The 23,371-nt window shown below is 46.6% G+C and overlaps 1 protein-coding gene across 1 annotated transcript in view; it reads left to right on the top strand.

The window, feature by feature from the left end:
* The window catches only part of FADS2 (fatty acid desaturase 2), a 34,299-nt gene that overhangs the window by 2,352 nt on the left and 8,576 nt on the right, over window positions 1-23,371 (top strand). The window contains exons 2-9 of the mRNA XM_074954661.1: window positions 5,318-5,428; window positions 6,962-7,159; window positions 7,587-7,688; window positions 10,604-10,729; window positions 16,668-16,728; window positions 17,253-17,329; window positions 17,523-17,620; window positions 21,337-21,433. Coding sequence (XP_074810762.1) covers window positions 5,318-5,428; window positions 6,962-7,159; window positions 7,587-7,688; window positions 10,604-10,729; window positions 16,668-16,728; window positions 17,253-17,329; window positions 17,523-17,620; window positions 21,337-21,433 — 870 coding nt within the window. The remainder of the gene's footprint in view (window positions 1-5,317; window positions 5,429-6,961; window positions 7,160-7,586; window positions 7,689-10,603; window positions 10,730-16,667; window positions 16,729-17,252; window positions 17,330-17,522; window positions 17,621-21,336; window positions 21,434-23,371) is intronic.

Genomic DNA, 23,371 nt, shown 5'->3' on the forward strand with positions numbered 1-23,371 from the left:
TTTGGTGCACAGCTACAACTCACACATCTCTGGAGGTCAAAAACTGTTTTACTGGGAGAAGCCAGGACAACCCCTGCCACTGACATGTTAGCAACACCAAGAAATTTTCAACTCATCTGGACAATGTCCAACTGGGGACAGGCAGAAGAGATCTGAATGTAACATATCCAATTATTTCATAGTACATCTCCCATTCCATCCCCCACTATAGCACTGAAGGTTAGCCCAAATCCCTATGTGGGACTTGAACCCATGACCTGCCGGCCTAGGAGAAATTGCAGATACAATACAAGAGGTGTATCTGCTGACACAAGAACTTGCTGTCATTGTCGCTCTCTTTTTTTCTGGTGGTGAGAGATGAACTCAGTATTAAATATTCAGGAGCTGGTGTTCTCTAGACTGCTATGGGAGTATGTTGAAACGTTCCCCTCTCTGCATAAGTCCGTGACGTACTTAATGAATCTCAGTCATGCTCACATGGAGGGAATCTATGACCTCACTGCCCCTGGGATCTCCCTTGAGAATGGGAGTAAGGTGTGAGAGCACGCAGGCTTTGCTGAGGTAAGGGAGAAAGTGATTCCCAAACTTTAACAACCCGCAAACCCCTTTCACTAAAATGTCAAGTCTCGTAAAGCACCTTCTAAAAATGAATATTTCCAGGGATTTTCACCCTTACCTCAGCATAAATTATAAAAGCAGTGATCTTGAAAATATAAAATGTGTTTTTATGGCATGCTTATTACACACTATTTATTAATTATTATTTATCATTACAGTATTTTTATTACATTATGAAATGGCAACACTCTTCCAAGATCTCACTTTTGTAGCTTGTATCAGTTTTGATTCAGCCTGTTATAAGACAAGGCTCCTCTCAGAGGTGCCAGTAGAAAAAAGAGGTGCGGGGGCAAAGCCTGCGTGCACCCTGGAGCCTGGGGGGCACCGCTGGAAAAGTGGGGGGGCCAGAAAAGGCCTCCGGAAAAAAAGGGGAGGGACCTGCGGGGGGGGGGGGGTGTCGTGCTGACACAGGGGCAGTACGTGACCCTCACCCCCCCACCCCCCGTACAGGCGCCTTCGATTCATGTGGTGTTACTGGAGGGCAGCTCAAAGAAGCATCTTCTGCCTGCTACTCAGATGTCCCCTCCAGGAGTTACCCTACCAATATCCCCTCCACTTTCTTTGAATGTGTTCCCCAAATACATGACATGCATTTCATAATGCTTCCAGGGAGAGAGTCTGCCCTGGATCCTTCCTTCAATCCATTTATTTTTAGGGGCCTTAATAGTCTCACTTCTCTATGGGAAAAGACAGAAACCTGCACACACAAAAAATGCCAGGGTTGCCCGTGAGTCCCCTGTTGCTCTCACACCTTACTCCCATTCTCAAGGGAGATCCCAGGGGCGGTGAGGTCATAGATTCCCTGCATGTGAGCATGACTGAGATTCATTAAGTATGTCACGGACTTATGCAGAGAGAGGAATGTTTCAACATACTCCCATAGCAAAAAAATATCCACCTCCCTTTCTATTTTGTATAAGGAGTCGTGACGTTTAAATCTCCTAAGTGTGATAGATATGCCTGCTTTGATCTGATTAGCTCTCGGAAGTCCCCAAGGCTCCGGGCTGCTGGCCCCGTGCTGCCCGGGGTCCCTATGGACAGCTCTGTCCGCCATTAGGGAATTTTTTCCCGAGAACCCCCTGTAACATTTCGTGAACCCCAGTTTGGGAACCACTGCCCTAGAAGATTCATTTTTTCCATGAACTAAATGATGCTAATCAGATATTCTCTATAATTTCCTTTGTGATTCAAGCACTCCTTCTTTTTTCTCAGAACCTTTGCTCTGAGTGCCTGATTCTCCATGACCTGGCAGCAAGAGTCCTTGGATATTCACCCCCAAACATTAATTCTGGTTACCACCATCCTCTCTTACTTCCCTTTTGGATCATGTTCTGGAGGTGACGTCAGTCCCACAAAGGGAGTGAGGAGGAAAGAGTCTAGTGACCTGCATTAACTTTTTGAGGGAATACCCAGGGAGGCTTGTTGTCAGATCAGAGGAAGGATGGGCCAGTGGTTAGGGCACTAGCCCAGGGCTTGGAAGACCTGGCTTTAAGTCCCTGTTCTGCCACAGACTTCCTGTGTGACCTTGGGCAGGTCACTTGGCTCCCTGTATCTCAATCTCCCATCTGTAAAATAGGAATAATAGCACTTTCCTACTTCACAGGGATGTTGTGAGCATAAATACAGTAGAGATTGTGAGGTGCTCAGATACTACAGCAATGGAGGCTATATACGTATATAGGGTATATAGATAGAACTAGTGACTCAGGACAAAGATGCTTGGGCTGGGTCAGAAGACCAAACAGAAAGAGTTCCAAACTGTACCCAATGGAAGCTTATGCTGAAGGCCTTGTTGATGCTGGGGATTTATCCCATTTTCAGCCATTGATGTAGCTGTATCGGTGCTAACCCTTAGTGTCCACAAGGCAAGCTAGCCTCTAGCGCCACCTCCATAGCCATCATTGTCTTTTCTTTCTAGTCCCTCGCCTTAAAGCAGAAAGGATGAAAATCCCCTGAACTCCCTCCTACAGACTCCCCAGTTTTCTGTACTCTGTTTGCTAGGCCCTTCTCAATAGATGGGACTTAACACTCCTGGGTTCTATTCCAGGCTCGGAGACGTTGGCCAGTACCTTGTGTCCTTTGAAAATCTTAGCCTTATTTCCTTGGGTGACACAGTGACCACATTAGCCAGTTTCTCATTGTGTGAATAGTGAAAATCCACATGCTGGCCATGGGCTAGATCACTCGCTAATGGACAGTGTCTGGGGCAAAAGAAAACAAAGCCTGAGTCCCCTTGTGATCACTCAAGCAAAGAGAAACATCATAAATAAGAAAAGGAGTACTTGTGGCACCTTAGAGACTAACCAATTTATTTGAGCATAAGCTTTCGTGAGCTACAGCTCACTTCATCGGATGCATAATGCAGTAAGATCTTCTGCAAGATTGTAGCTCTGGCAGTTTTGCAGCTCTTGAAATCCACTCAGTTGAACAGCAGATTTGTTAGCAGTAAGGATTCAGTGGGACTCTTTTCAGTGGAGCACACTGAATCCTTACTGCTAACAAATCTGCTGTTCAACTGAGTGGATTTCAAGAGCTGCAAAACTGCCAGAGCTACAATCTTGCAGAAGATCTTACTGCATTATGCATCCGATGAAGTGAGCTGTAGCTCACGAAAGCTTATGCTCAAATAAATTGGTTAGTCTCTAAGGTGCCACAAGTCCTCCTTTTCTTTTTGCAAATAGAGACTAACATGGCTGTTACTCTGAAACCTATCATAAATAAGGAATTTGGCAATCTAAACAAGTAAGCAGGTTTCTGGTGATAGTAGATCTTGTGACAGTAGATTTCAGTACCATGTGGACCTGTTGAAATTCACTGGATGGAAGTTCTGTGAAGATTCTGGATTGAATCCCAGAATTTTGCAGTAACAGAAATGACTCAGCTGGAGGGAGGGATCCTTGCGTTTGAGAAACTCCCCACTCCACTGCCAATTTGATCCAGATTCTGGCCAGATCCTGCGGAAGGAGGGGTGTGTAAAACTAAAGTGCCGGTCAGAATCCCATCAGAAATATAATCTCTTTTCCCTGCCAGCACCTGTGGGAGCTAGATACCTAAAACTGAGCAGGAAAGGGTTGGATGGAGGAAAAGTCAAGGTTTTGCCATCAATGGAACTGGCAAAGCACAGAGAGGAGCATTTGTTACACACATGCAATGTGCACTGATGGGGGAGCCCCATGCAGAATTCTGGCTGACTCAGCAACTTTGGCCTCTGCATCCCATCCAGGGTCTCAGGGTTGCAGAGCCAGAACCTTGCACATTGTAAGGAGTGAACTATCCAACACCTTGAAAACTCTGAAGAAAACCTCTCTGAGAAATGGATTTATTGTCTCCCCTCCACTGTGTGGGAGCTGGCATGTTCTGGGTGCATCAGTGGGGGTCAATTTTATGAATTTGCTGAGGTTCAAGTCAGATTTTAAAGCTGAATTCTAACCATCGGATTTGCCAATTGGATAAATATGATAGCCAGTATCTGAACAGAATTTAATTTGGATAACTCCTTTTTACTGAGTCCAGGGAGTGTTTGCTTACTAATTTTAACACAAGGTTTTTCTGAGGTCAACTTTTACCTTGCACTGTATTTCTCAGAGCAGGCTGCGTAGGGCTTGTCTACACAGAGAATTAGTGTGTGGCAAGCCAGAGTGTAAATCTATAGCATGCTAGCTTGCCACGCACTAACTGGCTAGGTGGACCTGCTACGGTGCATTAAAAGTTCCATAGTGTGCTATGGCATACTGCTGTTTCAGTACTATGGATGTTTTAGGGTATGTCTACACTGGGAGCGAGTCTCCCAGGCCAGATCCACACACTTGTGTTAGCAGGACTTAAACTAGTGCATTAAAAATTGCTGTGTAGACAGTGCTTTGATGTTACAACTTGGGCCGGTGCTCAGGCTTGGGCATTCAAGCTTTCAAGCCTGGAGTTGCATTTTCACTGAATATTTTAGAGCTATACACAGGTCGGGGCAGATACCTTTCAATAGTCTTTTTCCTTCTGGTGTCCTTTTGTTCTGGTGTTTGTATAGTGCAATGGGGTCCCACTTTATTATTTTTTGTATTGTTGGTAATGCAAATAATAATAATAATAGAGTGCAAACACTTAGAAAGAAAACCCCAAAAGTCTTTAATCATTCCTCTAAATGTAGTGGACATCATCCATACATTCTTTGATTACATTTAATATTTTTCTTTTCATATACTTTAGGGCTTACTAGAGACATTATATTGAAAGAATGAGACTGATCATCTGCATATTGAGAGATGTTTTTCTGATACATAAGGCAGACAAATTCACAGCTTCTAATTGGGGTGAAAGATATATTGGACTTCTTTTTGCCTAGGTGCCTAACTCCCATTGAATTCAATGGGAATTAGGCACCTAGGAGCTTCTGAAAATCTCACTAGGCACCTATCTGCATCTTTAGGCACCTAAATACCTTTAAAAATCTGGCCCTTTGTCTTCAAACTGCATATTCATTCATCTACTTCTAGCAGCATCTTCTAGAACCAGGAGCGCTACACTGAAAGAGTTGCGTATTGTGGGTACTGACAGTGAACTGACACCAGAACTGGGGAAACTGTTGGGGTAATGTGGGGGAAACCCTGGGGAGAAGACATTGCTGGGGACAAACAGGAAAGGGCCAGTGTGCAGTGAGAAATCGCTTTTATTGAATCCCATCTGTCTGCCTGTGTTTCCACTCCAGGATGCTTTCCGGGCCTTTCACCTCAACCCCAGCTTTGTGCAGAAGTTTCTCAAGCCATTACTGATTGGAGAGCTTGCCCCAGGGGAACCTAGCCAGGACCGAGGCAAAAACGTGAGTATCTGCAAACCCCTCTCTGTGGGCTCTGTTTCTGGAGAAGAGTCTACAATCTGGTCATTCCACAATTTATCTACAAAGCTGCCCTCCAGGTTCCTGTGTGCAAAGCCACTACATATAATTCACAAGCCTTCTTCACAATAGACAGCTCTAGCAAGTACAGGAAACTGCAGGGAAAGACACCCACAGTCAGACAGCTCTGTGTGGCCATGTGTATATCCCACTATTGACTGGTGCAGGGATAGGCAATACTTAGGTCAACTTCTCCTGACCTGCAGCACCCCCTGCTATTCCCCTCCTGCAGGTTTTCAGCAGCTCTGCCTGTGCAGTTCAGGCCTGATCTGTGACAACTAAAGAAGAGCCCAGTTCAAACTCACCAATTTGAACACTTGCAAACTTTGGATAAATATGGATCAAGATCTGGATCCAGTCTTCGTGGCTGGAGTTCATCTCTAGTCAACAACCCTGTTGCTCAAATTCTCATGACCTGGGTCTGCCCATCATTCCGTAATGCATGTCAATTTGTGCTACAGACAAAAGGCCATGAGGCCGCCAGAATGAGACTGCTTATCTTCTAAAGCAGATTTGAACCCTCTTCCATCCACTGCTCCATACCATTGACCATGCAGCCCGAGCAAACGCTACTCTGAACTTCATATGGGCTTATCCTGATTAGCTCTCAGCAATGGAGAAGTCTGTGAAAGTGGCCCCGTTTATGGAGTAAGTGGCAATAACCCCAGTGGGTGAGATGAAACAAACTGCTCTCTCTGAGCACTGTGCTTATGAAGCTGTAACACAGCAGGGCCCTTTATCCACCCCATGTCAATGTGTCCAGCTCTATGCAAGTCCCAAATGTTCCATTCATTCATTATTCAGACCCTGTGCACTGCACAACTGACTCCTAAAGTGAAACCCTTTCTCCTCCGTGTTGTTCTTTAGCCGACTGAGTTCATGACATGCCTGTTTCGTGCACAACAGCAATGACTACATTAACCTGCATTACCTCTTGACCTGCTTTCATGAGTGACTGCACGCTAATTGAACACATCCCAAAGAGAATGGAGCTGCCTCGGCACTCTAGTCTCTCATCAGCAGAGGTTCAGGGTTATGCATAAGTGAAGAGACTGAATTCTCTCTTCCCGAAGGAGAGGGGAGATGTTCCTTCATAGCCTATATGGAATGAATTACGGAACACTGAGACTGGATAAATGGAGAGGTGTTGGACCAGCTGGTGTAAATCACCATAGCTTTATTGACTCCAGTGGGTCTCGGGTGACTTACACCAGCTGAAGATCTGGATTTTAATTGTAATTCAGAAGGTGGGGTAAGACCCATCAGGGTAAGGACTCGGATCAGGTTCCTGAGTGGGGCAGTGTAGAAATTCTGAAGACTGCATGAGTACAGAGACTAATTCTTCTCCCATTCTGGGGAAAACAGGCAGGGGTTAGTAGTGTGGAAGCCCAAGCTTGAATGGACACATTCACACATATAAAGAAGGTGCACCTTAAATCCTGCATTTCCATTTTGCAGCCCCAGCTGGTGGATGATTTCCGGGCCCTGAGAAAAACAGCAGAGGATATGAACTTGTTCAAAGCAGATCCCTTATTTTTCTCCCTTTACCTGGGTCACATCATCATGATGGAAGCTTTGGCTTGGTTACTAGTTTCATACTATGGCACTGGCTGGATCACAACCTTTATCCTTTCCTGCATCCTTGCAACCTCCCAGGTGAGAAATAGCACGGAGTAACGGGGGTGCTTGTGCTTCCATGACAGGTGACCTGTCAGTGCATCCAGTTGTTCCGAGTACCTCATTATCACAACATGCCGGGACTATCACAACACTCACTTTGGAAGAACATTCATGAACCTCATGCACCCCCCAGACCCCCTCACTGCCTTGCTCTTGCTCATAGTGAGTCTACTCACTGCCTCACACTCAGATGCATTGAGCTCACTGCCTGTCTCTTGTCCCCCTCCCGTAGATCCAATACCAATGAAATTAATACAAAACTCTCCCCCTTCAACGCTTTTTCTGTGCATAGGACTGTACACATTTCATACAGACACACAATACTTGCCTTCTACTCTGTGTGTCCTTTACTTACCTTTGATTTCAAGCAGCCCTGTTACACCTGGTCCTTTTTCCTCTGCAGGCCCAGGCTGGGTGGCTACAGCATGACTTTGGACACCTCTCTGTCTTTAAGAAGTCTATATGGAACCATATTGTCCACAAGTTTGTCATCGGGCACCTGAAGGTAAAGGTCGTGTGCTGGATGCCAGCACACACTGTGCAGAAAGAAAATGATTGCAGCGAAGGAGACTGGGGATCCACTCCATCCCATTTCACAGACTGTAGGTGTAAAAGCCATAAATTCCAGCCCTCCAGTCAGATCTCACCCGTTCAGAGGGAGCAGCAGCCTGGAGGAAGAATTAGTGACAGATTCCAGGTGGAGTTCTTGTGAGGCTCAGATAGGGGAGCCAGATCCTCAGCTGGTGTAAATCATCATAGCTCCAGTAACACAAATGGAACTATGCTGATTTATGCCAGCTGGGGATCTGGCCCATAAGATTGTTAAAATGAAGCATTATACAATCTCCTTTACTCCCCCCCTTTCCCTACCTAAAGCCCGAGTAACATGTTCATTGATTAAAATGACCATCCTGCCAGCTCTCACCCATTCGGGACAATTTTAGAGCTTCAGTCCAGGACAGGGTCCAACACAAGAGTCCTATACAACCCAGCTGGCGAAAGGATCCACCTACAGTGGGGAGTCTTGTAGGAAGGGATGGAATGGTAGGCGTTATTAGATGCACATTTAGTTTGGCCTTGGCCATTTTAACCACAGGCCTGGAATGACCCCACTAGCAATAAGAAGTATAAAAAGGCAGCAGTGAGACCTCACTGTGTCCAGACCCAAGGTGGGGCGTCATCTATTGAAAGCCACAGCAACAGGTCACCTCCTTGGCCACAGCTCTGTTCTCACCTTGTGACGGTGTCCCTCTACCCCTCTTTCTTGCGGCCCAGCTTGGGTGGTACTGACCAGGCATTTCCCAATTTGCAAGCAGAACAAATAATGCTCAATTGCTACCCAACCTGCTTTAATGCAAGGAGAGGAAATAGGGAGTCCTAGCAGAGGAAGCCCATTCTTCTTGGTGTATGCAAAGGGATTAAATATGGAGAGCCTCATTTGCATGAACAAGGTTAAGCACATTGCCAAATTTGGGGTCTAGATGGATTTTCTTCTTCAGGGCATATTTGGCAGCATAGAAGAAATCAAGACAGGAGGCAGGCAAAATATCAGAGCAGAGAGATGATAGCTCAGAGAGAGAGAGAGATCAGCAGGGATCTGGAATGAAGAGACAGGATTTCCCTTCCTCTAGAGCACTGAATAGGGGATAATCTTTTAGGATTAGATTGGCATAGCCTACCTGATACATCTCCTTTCCTTCCGGGGGAGAGGAGGGGCATTCCTGGACCTTTGCCCGTCTCACAATTCTCTGTGTTGCTCCTTCTTCACTTTATAGATGATCACTTGCAGGTCCTGAACAGGGAACACCAAAAAACCACAAAGCAATTTACTGCAGCAGTCTAAAAACGAGGGCTCCCACGTTGGGGTTGGCTATTCCCTCACTGCCAACTTCCCAACAATGCCCCGTTATTCATAGCAACCAGAGCTCTCAGATTGCCCAGTCCTGGGACAACTGGTTTCCAACATGTATAAGCAGGGGCAAGTAACCTCCGAATGCTCATTAACATGACTAAACTAAAGGCAGCTTTGTGAGATGGAGGCTCTCTGTCCACTCTGAATTCTTGGAAGCAGCCAGCTGCCCACAACGCTTATCACCAGTCACAAGGCAAGTGCTTTGCTGGCCTTCTGCCTGAGCATCCTTGGCAGTGGGATAGCTCGGCACTGTGTTTCACAAGTGCCAGAGGAAAATGAGGATATAGGACCCTTATGGGACACTGTCCAGTCCTTTTTTTTTTTTTAATACTCTCCATTAAAACCTTCTTAGACACTGGAAAATAATATTTCTTTCCTGGCCAGTTTTGTGTTTTTTCCATTGGACAAAGAGGGATTCTTTTCATATTCTTTCTTGCACTGCATAAGCCAACATGGCTTTGCCTGCCTTACGTCATGCTTGACATCATAAGTGAAACAGGTGATGGCACCGATCACAACAGAGCTCTGGGTAAAGGATGCTGTTTTTCTTGGGCTTCCCCTGCTGGTGGGATGTCTGCCTGCCTGTCTTTGCAGCATATAAATATTAGGAGTTGCATGTAAGCAAGGCTAACTTCTTTTTTCTCAACATGAGTGGCATTATTTTAATACGATATAATAATCCAGACAGATCCAGATCCTCAGCTGGTACCAATCAGCCTGTCAGAGTAGAGGATTTAGCCCCTTCACACTTACAACAATTTCAAAGGTAGCTAAGAGTTTGGACATAAACTATACGCCATGGGCGGTTTAGATTATACAAGTGAATGAATATCACAGCAGGGGGATCATCCAGTGGCGTAGCCAGGTGGAGAAAACAAGGGGAGCAGAGATAAGAAAATGGCACCACCCGCTAGTATTCACCCGGCGGCGCTCCGGGTCTTCACCGGCGGGTCAGGCGGTGCTCCGGGTCTTCAGCAGCACTTTGGTGTTGGGTCCTTCACTCGTTCCGGTCTTCGGCGGCACTGAAGGACACCGCCCCCCCGCCCCTGCCACCGCAATGCTGCTGAAAACCGGAGTGAGTGTGAAGGACCTGACGTTTAAGGGAGGAGGGATAGCTCAGTGGTTTGAGCATTGGCCTGCTAAACCCAGGGTTGTGAGTTCAATCCTTGAGGGGGCTATTTAGGGATCTGGGGCAAAAAATTTGGGGATTGGTCCTGCTTTGAGCAGGGGGTTGGATTAGATGACCTCCTGAGGTCCCTTCCAACCCTGATATTCTATGAAGTGCTGCTGAAGACCCGGAGCGCCGCCTGATCTGCCGCTGAAGACCCGGAGCGCTGCCGGGTGAGTAAAAATTAAGAAGGCACCAAAGAATTAAAAAGGCACCACTTCTGCTCGGTGGGGGAGCAGCCGCTGCCCCACTCCCCCCCGCAGGTACGCTACTGGGATCATCTCTCCATTAGTGGGAACCATGCCTCCCCATGGACTAAACATTTCCTCCCTCTTCCCAGGGTGCCTCAGCAAACTGGTGGAATCATCGTCACTTCCAGCATCATGCCAAGCCCAACATCTTCAAGAAGGACCCAGATGTGAACATGCTGCATATTTTTGTCCTGGGAGATTCTCAGCCCGTTGAGGTAAGAAAAGGAAGTGGTGGTTGCTGGTGGGCTTTAGAGAACTTTTTCTGCGAGGACAGGGGTTGATCAGTGTCTCGAGGACCAGACCTCGACTGTTAAGACTTTGTCTTTGAGGAAATGTTGAAGGGACACACCCCAGTTCCCTGCATCTATATTTTCTGACAGGAGTTTGGGTCAAAATTTGAGAAGATATGAGGGCCAGAAAATTCAGTGGCCGATATAATTTCTCATGCTTGTTTTCAGCCCAAAGGTGATCATATGTTTAGGTGGCTTGAGAGGTAGGGAATGAGAGTGAAGAGAACGCAGAAATAGGGTCAATTTTAATCCCATTGTTCTGAGATATCCAAGTGTGGAAAAAACGGTGCAGAATACTCCTTTGCTGACTTAACCCAAACTGGGCTTCTTTCTGATATTTCCAACTTCTCCTTGGTTTAGTACTTCTGTGAGGACAGGCACCTCTTGTGAGCAGTCAAAGCAAATTCATTTTAAAAGTTTATCTAATATTGAAAGAAATGCCTTACGATATTTGTGTACAAACAGGGGTCCTCACTTCATTGGAGCCTTGGCAAATTCTCTTTAGAGCAGATTGCATGGTAACATCAGAATAATGGTTTCCTCTTGTGTCTTCTGCTTGGGAAAAAACATGAGGAAACTCTATCGGGGGGGGGGGGGGGAAGACCTACACTAATGCAATTGTAGTGCTGATGTGTTAAACACCAAAGGCTTGTCTGTACTTCATGACCTTATAGGGGCATAGGGGAGAGGAATCCCCCATGTGTGCTCTTTATGGGCAGTCCAGGTTTTGGGTCTGGTCATGCAGGGGTAAAAGGTACTGCATGCTTACTTACTTCCCCACTGGAGCAAGTAGGGGTGGGGCAGGGAATCAGTGAAGCTTTGGCTGCATTTCCCAATCCACCACCCAGCAGAGCTCAGCCAGCATAGCAGGGTGAATGGTAATTATACCCCTGAAGCAAGCGGGGAACACGAAGGGAACTGTAGCTCCCTGAGATGTAATTCCTTCCTGGGGGCAATTCAGCCATGGGTGGTATCCTTGGGACACAACCTAGTCCTGCAAAAATCTGTAAATTCAAAAGACAGGGGGGCAGATACTTGACTATGTAAATCCATGAAGTCAATGGGGCTATATTGATTTACAACAGCTCAGGTTCAGAGCCATGGTTCCCAAGGCAACTATGAGCCAGCCACACTGCACACAGTAACTGTATCTATTAAGGTAATGCAATTAAATCCAGTTCTCTGGGGCCACAATATTTACTGTCTGTATTGCAGAAAAACCCAAGGGAAGGGTATAATAAAGATCAATAGTGGTATATGACGTATCAGCATAAGGACATACAGTAAAAAAAAGCTTATAAAGCCAATGTGTGGATCTGAAACACCACAGCAAAGGCATTTGCAACAAACAGAATATAGGGAGACATAAAAGAAAATACTGGGGCACATTCATGCCACCGCAACCCACTTCTATGCCACAAAGAAGCTAATTCCAGATACATGGTGGAGAGGCAGCCTAAAAGGTGAATTACATGCATGGGTACTGAGAGTGTTCTATGAAGACAGAAACGTCTAACCATATGTCACTGAAATGAATCACCCCGAATGGACCATAACAAACCACTAACCAACCATTACGCTACGGTAACTAAATATCTGGAGTCAGATCTTCAACAGGTGTAAATTGGTGCTACTCCATTGACGTCAATGGAGTTGCTGACTTACACCATTTGAAGAGCTGGCCCCTGATAGCTAGGTTTTGAGGATGATGATCCCATCACTTCACAAATAGCTGAGCAGAATGGGGGTGCTTATAGCAATGAAGGAATTGGTTCTGTCTTCCAAGATGAGTGTCTGACGTATATCAGTGCTTGGATGTGCTTGCACTGTTGTATATTGAACCTTACCCTGATGCAGCCTTGCAGAACTTGGACTGCACTTAATTCCCTTCTCATAAATCTGCAATTCCTGAAATCACTAGTGCCCCGCCGGCCATGTGACTGTATTACAGGTGAAAGGTGTTAGCCTGTTTGAACTCGGATGAAGACATGGACCAGGTCCCTGGAAGATGCCCCTCAATCAGAGGGAAGGGAACAAAATGGAACAGAGGTCAATCAAGATGGAAATGAACAAGGGAGTGGGGAGAAATAGTGAGATAAACAAGTAAGAGGAGAACACAAGTATGGGAACACTGTCTGGAGAACCCCAGACAACTGCTGACAGGGACTGGGCTATTTCCAAGTCTGGGGTGGTGAGTGGAGACCACAAAGAACTAAAGGAACACCCCCTCAGATGAAGAAAGGGACAGAGGTCCCAAGTAATCAGTTGACTACAAAAGAAGGAAACAGGAATGAGCGTGCAGATCAAAGGTTTAAAGCAAAGGAACCCCAGATGGGGACACTGAGCTGAGAACCCTAGACAACTGACAATGAATATTGGATTGATAGCACAGGAAACTCTCCCCTACCCACAGAACAGTCAGCAGCAGTCCAAGCTTCCCAACACTGCCCCATCATTGTGTGAAGAAGCATTTCCTCACACAACGCACAGTCAATCTGTGGAATTCATTACCGGGGAAGTTGTGAAGGCCAAAACTATAATTAGGTTCAAAAAAGAATTAGATAAGTTCATGGAGTATAGTTCATAGAATCATAGAATATCAGAGTTGGAAGGGACTTCAGGACGTCATCTAGTCCAACCCCCTGCTCAAAGCAGGACCAATCCCCAACTAAATCATCCCAGCCAGGGCTTTGTCAAGCCTGACCTTAAAAACCTCTAAGGAAGGCGATTCCACCACCTCCCTAGGTAACGCATTCCAGTGCTTTACCACCCTCCTCGTGAAAACGTTTTTCCTAATATCCGACCTAAACCTCCCCCACTACAACCTGAGACCATTACTCCTTGTTCTGTCATCTGCTACCACTGAGAACAGTCTAGATCCATCCTCTTTGGAACCCCCTTTCAGGTAGCTGAAAGCAGCTATCAAATCCCCCCTTCATTCTTCTCTTCTGCAGACTGAATAATCCCAGTTCCTTCAGCCTCTCCTCATAAGTCATGTGTTCCAGCCCCCTAATCATTTTTGTTGCCCTCTGCTGGACGTTTTCCAATTTGTCCACATCCTTCTTGTAGTGTGGGGCCCAAAACTGGACACAGTTCTCCAGATGAGGCCTCACCAATGCCGAATAGAGGGGAATGATCACGTCCCTCGATCTGCTGGCAATGCGCCTACTTATACAACCCAAAATGCTGTTAGCCTTCTTGGCAACAAGGGCACACTCTTGACTCCTATCCAGCTTCTCGTCCATTGTAACCCCTAGGTCCTTTTCTGCAGAACTGCCGCCTAGCCACTTTGTCCTTAGTCTATAGCAGTGCATAGAATTCTTCTGTCCTAAGTGCATCTGCACTTGTCTTTGTTGATCCTCTAATTTGTCTAGGTCCCTCTGTATCCTATCCCTACCCTCCAGCATATCTACGACTCCTCCCAGTTTAGGTCCATCAATGGCTATTAGCCAAGGTGGTCAGGGACACAGTCCCATGCTGTGGATATCCCTAAGCCTCTGACTGCCAGATGCTGGGAGTGGATGACAGGGTATGGATCATTCAGTGATTTCCCTGAGTTCTGTTCTGTTCATTCCCTCTGAAGAGTATAGCATCGGCCACTGTCGGAAGGCAGGATACTGGGCTAGATGGACCATTGGTCTGACCCAGTATGGCCATTCTGATGGCTTAACCCAGATGGGAGGATCACTCAGAGGGGAGAGGGCTTTTTAGGGCCAGTCAATCTTTGGCCTCTCTGCTGCCACTGCCACCTACCATCACTACCAATTGGTGACAGTATTTTGTGATGGGGACACCTGTCCTCTGGAAACTAGATGGAAACCCTAGATTTAGTTCACATACTGGAGACTACCAAACAGCCACTGATCTGATTCCTCCCGCTCTTGTGCATGCCCACTGTTTTTATGGCTATTATTGTCATTGATCTGGACTGCCATAACTGTACTGATGTCACTAAGGAACTTTATCCGCTGATTGCTGCAGACCTGCAGTGTGATACAGTAAAAAACTGCAGTAAAAGCCGTATCAGCCAGGACTGCACACAGTATTAAAAGCTGTTACTTCTGCACAGTTTGTCTGAGTGACTGGTGCTGTGGGGAGACCAATTATGAATTTCCTGATGTCGGTATACTTAAATCTCAAACGTAACATTGCAGAGGTGCAGTTTTAATGGCTTGAATTGTACCTTAGGGTACATTGATACACAAAAAAGAAAAATCCTGCAACAGCAAGTCTCAGAGCTTGCGTTAACTATTCGGCCTTGTGGGGCTAAAAATAGTAGGGCAGATGTTCAGGCTTAGGCTAGAGCCGTGGGCTCGGGCTGGAGCCCAGGCTCTGAGACCTGGGTCTTGGCTTCAGCCCAAGTCCAAACATCTACACTGCTATATTTAGCCCCACAGCACAGGCTGCTCAAGTCCAAGTCAGTTGACTGAGCTCTGGGACTCTCTGCCACTAGATCTTTTTGCTGTGTAGACATATGATAAAGTACTTTAGTTGCAATTACAGCACCCTGGCCTCTCATTGATGTGAGAGCAGTGCCTAGAGGCAGAGACTGAAATCAGCCCTGCATTGTGCTAGGCCCTGTCCCGACCCTGAGGTGTATCAACCCAAAGAGATAAGACAGACAAAGGGGAGGAGGAGAAAGGAAGAATAATCATCCCTGTTTTTCACATGAGGAACTGAAGCACAAGGAAATTAAATGACTGGATCGAGGTCACCCAGGAAAGCTGTGTAGAGCTGAGAATTAGCCTGAGATCTCCTGAGTCCCACTCTAGTGCCTTACTCATTAGACCTTCCTTCCTCTTGCCTGAAGGATGGTTATGAGACTCGTACATGTTTATTACAGCTGGTTGATATTTTTTCCTCAAAATATTTTATTTGGTGAAATGTGGCTTTTGACTAAAAATGTCACAGTACCTTTTCAGTGTGGCCACAATTTTCCATCTCTTTCATGAAAACTGGAAGCCAAAACCCAGCCATTTTTAGAAAACTTGCATTTCAATGAGACTCAGGCTCCTAAGTGCCTATGTCACTTTTGAAAACAAAACTTAGGCTCCTATGTCAGTTAGGCATTGCAACACTGAGGCCTAAAGGGGAAAGTCGATCTAAGCTACACAATTTGAGTTACGTGAATAGCGTAACTCAAATCAATGTAGCTTAGATCTACTTACCGCGGGGTCCACACTACGCTGTATAAACGGGAGACGCTCTCCCATCGACTCCCCTTCCTCTTCTCGATCTGGTGGAGTACTGGAGTCGACATCCAAGCGATTGGCGGTCATCGCCGCAGCATCGATCCCGGCTGTAGTGTAGACAAGCCCTGAGTGGAGCAACACCTTTAAAACTCTGGGCCTCAGTATCTCTCCCTCAGTTCCCCCTCTGTAACAGGAGGATAATAGCATTTCCCTACCTCATGGTACATGAAAGACTGAGGGGTGCTCAGGTACTTCGGTAACAGGGGCTAAATAAGTACTCAAGTTGGATGATTTTAAATGGGAACTTGCCTCTAGTGTAGAGAGGGAAGTCATGATTAAACATATTAGCAGGGCAAGATCAACCCTGACAACAATCAGTTAACACATCTTAAAACATGACCTATTCTGCTACTCTAGACATAGCCTTGGAGAAGGAATTACTGTATGCTAAGACAGCTTTCTAAGGGCTTGCTCCTGCTCCCTGTAAAGCAATGGCAAAACCCTCATTGCCTTCAGTAGGGTAGGACTGGCCATAAATCCCCAGCTCTGACTAAAGAGAGTTAACCAAATATAAAGAGGTGTCATGGAGAGTCTCCTCGTGTGGAGAGTTTTCTCATATCCATGGGTGTAACGAGCTGAGACAGTTCTCTGTCATTTGTCTCCCCCTCCAGTATGGCAAGAAGAAGCTGAAATACCTACCTTACAACCACCAGCATGAGTACTTCTTCCTAGGTGAGTATGCCCGGGCCCCCTATGCTTCCCTATATGGTGAGATCGAGGGGATGCATCTTTACCTTGTGGCTCCCTTTTGCCTCAGCAGAGCGATTCTTCACTTCCTAACTAACCCCTCCCTATCCAGGACCCGCTATCCCTTTCACATCTTAACTGCAATAGAAGCAGGCACCTCAGTTCCTCCATAACATCATCATTGAGATCCATGGATCCTTACCATGGATCTTACCAAAGAGGCTAAATAAAGTGAGGCAAGTGACTAAGTCTAGGAGGCATCCCCCAGTAGATAAACATGTCAGCAGAAGTCCTGGGCTTGCTCATTGTTAGTCTAGAATCTTCCATACCAGAAGGTGAGCAGTAGATGGAGGAAATACCTCCTCCCTTTGCTGAAAGACAGTAGCAGAGCTCTGGTTTCCCCATCACAAGCTCTTGCCTCAACTCGTATTTTCAGGTCCCCAGCATGTCTGTTCACCTCATGCTACACACCTGTCTCCCTCATCTGCTCTCTTTTGTTTGCCTTTCAGTTTTCCCACCTCTCCTCATCCCCGTGTACTTCCAAATGCAAATCATCATGACAATGATCAGACGCAGGTTCTGGGCGGTGAGTGAAAGCTTGTCTCTGCTCTGAGTGTCAAACCGTGTCTCACGTGGATGGTGGAGAGAACCTTACCTGGAGAGGGAGAGACGAGGCTTCTGTCCACTCTGTAAAGAGACCTGGCTTAAGGAGGGGTGTTGTTGGGGGTGAGGGGAGGGTAAGTTGCTTGTAATGCATAATCTCTTCTTTCTTTCCCTAGGACCTGGCCTGGGCCTTCAGTTATTACATGCGCTATTTCATCATGTACATCCCTTTCTATGGAGTTCTGGGATCCCTGTTTCTCCTCACCTTTGTCAGGTAGGAGACACTGCTCTCCCCTACCTCCAGACATGGGCCCCACCCATCCCACGTGATGAGCGATGTCAAGCTAACTCATCTATGCCATGATGTTCTCCCTTATTAATCAAGATTCTCTCCACTCGTTTACCCCAATCTGTGCTACATCCCACTGCCTTGACTAGCTTCTCTTGCCTCAATCTCCTCCAGAAGATTTGATTCTGGTGTTTAGTCTCTCTCATCATCAGGAAATCCTTAGTGGTGGTGATGGCATGTGGAGATGGGAAGCTCCATTCCCTCCTTCCTTCCTCACTCATTCCCACCCATGTAAAGCTCCCACACTGGGTCTAAGTCACCTGAGGAATTTTGGATGTGGTTCCTTTCAGAGCCCCTCCCGAGTCAGCTGGAAAGTAACTCAGGAAAGAGGCAGGGAGCTCCCTCCCCTAGGGACTGAATGTGCTGCCTTCACATTATACCCAGCTCCTGCCAGCTCAGGGAGCGAGAAGTCAAATGCTGTCCCCCACTTGGATCCCCTGCATGTAGCATGCTTTGCTGGATGGCCCCTGGCCCAAGCACTCACTTTTACACCCTAGTACAGAGACAGTACTATGACTGACTGGACTGATGTTCCAGACCATAGGATTGTATTGACATCTCCACCCTGGAAGCAGTGATTGTGATGGCTAGCTCATGCCCAAAGGCTGGCCTGAATCTAGATCCATTGTTAGGGTCCTTAGGAAAATAATGTTTTAAAAGAATATTTGCAAATCTGTGTAAAAATCTTTAAACTGTAGGATCGGAATTCCACCTCTCATGTTATTTTAATGGCTCTGATCATGAGTTAGGAAAAATTCCCATTGATATCAATGGGCTTTGGTTCAGGCCCTTAGAGAAGCATGAACTTCAAAAGATTTCATTAAGTCATGATAATCATCTATATGTTTAAAGGTTTAGCCAGCCTCTTTTGTGTCAAATCCAGTTGAAAATCTCACAGTGACAGACAGACGTAGTTAGATTTCCAGTACTACTTTGTTTCTGTTGGATCACAAATGCAACAAGACCAGCTTTCCTCCCAGTAATGTGGTTAATGAAGCATCACAAAGCTTCCTTAAAATTGCTTATTTAAATTTAAGACAATAAGGAAAGAGTCCAAGGAGTTGTATAGAGCAAACCAGCATTCTAATCCGTTATGAAATCTCTCCCTAGCTGCTCTCTCATTGGTCAGGGAAGCCAGAATTCTTATACTGAGTTACCACTTCTATTCAGGCTGCAGATGCAAGCTCAGATAAAAGCATTTACTTTTGATGTGAGGCCAGACACTTCTAGCCAGCAGGAGGAAGACAGCAAATTCAGATTGTTCTGATTAAGCTATTTGGGCCATATTACCCTTCAGTTGCTGGATTAAAACACCATGCGAAACAAATATGGTGTATAAAAACCCATCCAGGCCAACATCACAACCTTAAAAAAATTCTTGGATCTTTCTTCACATGCACCACGCTCTTCTTTAATTTGTGTGTGAAATTATTGTTGGTGAAAGATGCTGGCTAGGCTGGACGAGTCTGGAGACTGAAGTCCTCTGTTTCTTCAAAGAAGAAGTTCAAAGTTCAGAACAAGGACAGTCCTCTGAAAGTCCCTCTCAACCCCGGCCTAGCGAATAGGCATAAAAAGAGAGTTCTGTTTCCATGGTCTATTCCAGTGGTCTCCAACCTTTTTATACACAAGATCAGTTTTTGAATTTAACTGCAACCCAGGATCTACCCCTCCCCTTCCCTGAGGCCCCGCCCTGCTCACTCCATCCCCCCTCTCTCCATTGCTCACTCTCCCCCACTCTCACTCACTTTCACTGGGCTGGGGCAGGGGATTGGGGTGCGGGAGTGGGTGTGGGGTGTGGGCTCTGGGAGGGAGTTTGGATGCAGGAGGGTGCTCTGGGTTGGGGCAGGGGGTTGGGGTGCAAGAGAAGGTTTGGGGTGCAGGAGGGAGTATGGGGTGCTGGCTCTGGGAGGGGGCCTGCCCCGGCCCCATACTGCTCCTGGAAGCAGCCAGCACATCCCCCATAGCTCCGCGTGCTGCCCCTCCCTGTAGGCACCACTCCCACAGCTCCCATTTGCTGCAGTTCCCTGTTCCCGGCCAATGGGAGCTGCGGGGGCGGTGCTTGCAGGCAGAAGCAGCGCATGGAAACCCCTGCCCACCCTCACCTCCAGGGGCTGCAGGCCAGGAGTGTGTTGGCTGCTTCCAGGAGCAGCGCAGGGCCAGGGCAGGCAAGGAGCCTGCCTTAGCTCTGCTGTGCTGCCGGACTTTTAGCAACTGGAGATCACGATCGACTGGCAGAGGCTCCAGGATCAACCAGTCAATTGCAATCTACTGGTTTAGGATTTAGGACGGAAGAATCCCATGCACCGCTACAGGCTGAGGACTGACTGGCTAAGCAGCAGTTCTGCAGAAAAGGACCTGGGGATTACAGTGGATGAGAAGCTGGATATGAGTCAGCAGTGTGCCCTTGTTGCCAAGAAGGCTAATGGCATACTGGGCTGTATTAGTAGGAGCATTGCCAGCAGATCGAGGGAAGTGATTATTCCCCTCTATTCAGCACTGGTGAGGCCACATCTGGAGTATTGCATCCAGTTTTGGGCCCCCCACTTCAGAAAGGATGTGGACAAATTGGAGAGAGTCCAGTGGAGGGCAACGAAAATGATCAGGGGGCTGGGGCACATGACTTACGAGGAGAGGCTGACAGAACTGGGCTTGTTTAGTCTGCAGAAGAGAAGAGTGAGGGGGCATTTGATAGCAGCCTTCAACTACCTGAAGGGGGGTTCCAAAGAGGATGGAGCTAGGCTGTTCTTACTGGTGGCAGGTGACAGAACAAGGAGCAATGGTCTCAAGTTGCAATGGAGAAGGTCTAGGCTGGATATTAGGAAACACTATTTGACTAGGGTGGTGGTGAAGCACTGGAATGGGTTACCTAGGGAAGTGTTGGAATCTACATCCTTAGATGTTTTTAAGGCCTGGCTTGATAAAGCCTTGGCTGGGATGATTTAGTTGGGGTTGGTCCTGCTTTGAGCAGGGGGGTGGACTAGATAATCTGAGGCTCTTCCAACCCTAATCTTCTATGATTCTATGGTTGGTGACCACTGGTCTATTCCATTCTTGATCTCTTTGCTAAGACTGACAACCAGAAACCTAGCAATGATTGGGGGAGGAGGGTGTTGTGAGGAGAACACGTGTCCACCAGGAAATTGAACAGATCAAAAAGGTTCATTCTGAGTGAGTGTTTCCAGGTCAGTTTTTATTTTATCCATACTGGTATCCCCGTATGTATCACAAACTAAGGGGTGAATCAAAGCTTGTAAAGGCAGGGTAGTGTGAAAGAGCAATCCCCCAGTGAGAATGCGAGATCAAGGGAGATAGCCCCTAAGGGAAATACAGTTAGGTATCCTAATAATCATGTTAACGCCTAGACCTAAAATGGAGCCCCAACAGAGCAAGAAAAACCTACTGCAGAACTGATTCCTTCCGTTGTCCAGAATCAGAAAGCTGCCTGCTCCCTCATCTTGGGAAATACTCCCCTAGTATCCTATGCCTCCTCTGTGTACAACATGGCTGCTGCCTGTACACCCCCTCTCCCCACTCCCTTTGTTATCACTTTTGGCCTTACCTGCACTACCCTATATGAGGATGGCAAGCTGCACAGATTATAGCCTGATCTGCGCTGTGAATGTTTATGCTTCATTTTGAAGGTTTCTGGAGAGTCACTGGTTTGTGTGGGTCACACAGATGAACCATATTCCAATGGAAATTGACTGTGAGAAGCACAGAGACTGGCTCAGTGCTCAGGTAATGGCTGGGATATTAATGTCCCATAATAGGTTAGAAATTCACTTGCCCTTCAGAGAACAGCTGGATTATCATTGACTACCTGTCCCCAACATTTAGTTTGAGCCCAGTTTAGCAGTTTTACAACATAATAGCCTGGGGTATCTGTCTAGGACCCTTTCCCCCCTCCCCCGCCCCCAACTCTCTCCTATAGGGAGTAAGGCTGACTATGAGGAGATGGAAATCCAAATCTGTGTGCTGAATCTGTCCCCTGAATTGATACATTTTGAGGGGCTAATTAAAGCATTCCTCATTCAGGTCTGGGGAAGTGCAAGGCTCAAGGGGCTTCACAACAATTAGCCTTCATAAAGTGCGTTGAGACACAGGTGTGCAAATCAGAAGTAACTCCATGTAAGTCAATGGGCCAGATCCTCAGGTGTAAGTCAATTTAGTTTCTTTGACTTCAGTGGAGATATACAAGACCACCTGAGGACCTGGCCCAATGTCTTTCTAACTTTTACTGTTCAGGAATAACGAATTCTGAACACATCATGTGAAAACCAATCATAGCAGCTGCAATGGCTCAAAATGCCTTCCACAGACTCACCAAACATATACACCCATATATATATATATATACATACCATGCCTCCTACCTGCAGTGTTCTAAGACTAATTCAGCTCTTACGTGGCCTGCGTCTGCTCTCCATTACACTGGTGTAAATCAGAAATACTTCCACTAACATCAGTAGGAAGTAACTGAGTTGAGTGCAAAAAGAAAAGGAGTACTTGTGGCACCTTAGAGACTAACCAATTTATTTGAGCATAAGCTTTCGTGAGCTACAGCATCCGATGAAGTGAGCTGTAGCTCACGAAAGCTTATGCTCAAATAAATTGGTTAGTCTCTAAGGTGCCACAAGTCCTCCTTTTCTTTTTGCAAATACAGACTAACACGGCTGTTACTCTGAAACCTGAGTTGAGTGCAGAATCCATCTCCTACATCAGGTTACAGTATCTACTGTGGCCCGCAAGGGATAGCTTTCAAAGTCTGGCAGTCACCATCTCTCTACTGGGTCCTGATCCAGTAAACACTTAAGCATTTGCTTAACTTTAAGCATGTAAATAGTCCCACTGTAGTCCGCTACTCATGTGTATGAAGTGAAGCACGTGCTTACCTGTTTTGTTGGATGGGGGATTTGGAGAAAGAGCAAATCTGACACTGATGTGGTTTTAAGCTGAGTTCTTTGGAAACACCTATTGCTCATGCAGTCACCATGCAGAATTCACTGCCACAGCTTAGCAAGGAAAAGAATGTAAGAGGATTTTAAGAAAGACTATGTAATTGTATGCTCATGAATAACAATGGTAGCTTTGCCAGCTAAGCAAATGTTCCCAGCTTGTTCAAACGTCATGCTTCAGGGTTCAGCTGATGATCTGTGTGCAGCTGGGAAGGGAACCTTCCACCCCCCACCTCCCACAAAGTCGTAGTATTACACAGCTGGCTGGATGTACAATGGCCTCTTGTTTTGCCTGGCTCGGAAGCATTGGGTATAGGCTCTGCTGAAGGCAGGATACCGACTAGATGAACCTGAGGCAGTATGGCAACCCCTATGCTGCCTCACACGTGTAGTTCACTTTCTGAAACTTGAGAGAATCCCTGATCAAGCCTCTCTGGTGACAAAGACCTGGGTCTGATGCCTTGCAGCCTTCTCTCCTTCCTAGGCTAGTGGAGCCATGCAAGAGGATGTGGTTATTCCCGGGGGTTGGTCACTCTTCTTTTAGTGCCCCCAGCCCTCTCTGTCAATCTGCCTCTGGCTCAGAAGGGATGGACATCTCAGGAGCAAGTTGCGATTGGAGATAGGGAGGGACTATTATGATAACTATAAAAGATAGGGATCTAAAGGAGTGGGAACACCCTGACATCAGCCCTGTTATCATGAAGGATCACAGGACAACCTG

This window comes from Natator depressus, chromosome 6, assembly GCF_965152275.1.
Source record: "Natator depressus isolate rNatDep1 chromosome 6, rNatDep2.hap1, whole genome shotgun sequence".
NCBI lineage: Eukaryota > Metazoa > Chordata > Testudines > Cheloniidae > Natator > Natator depressus.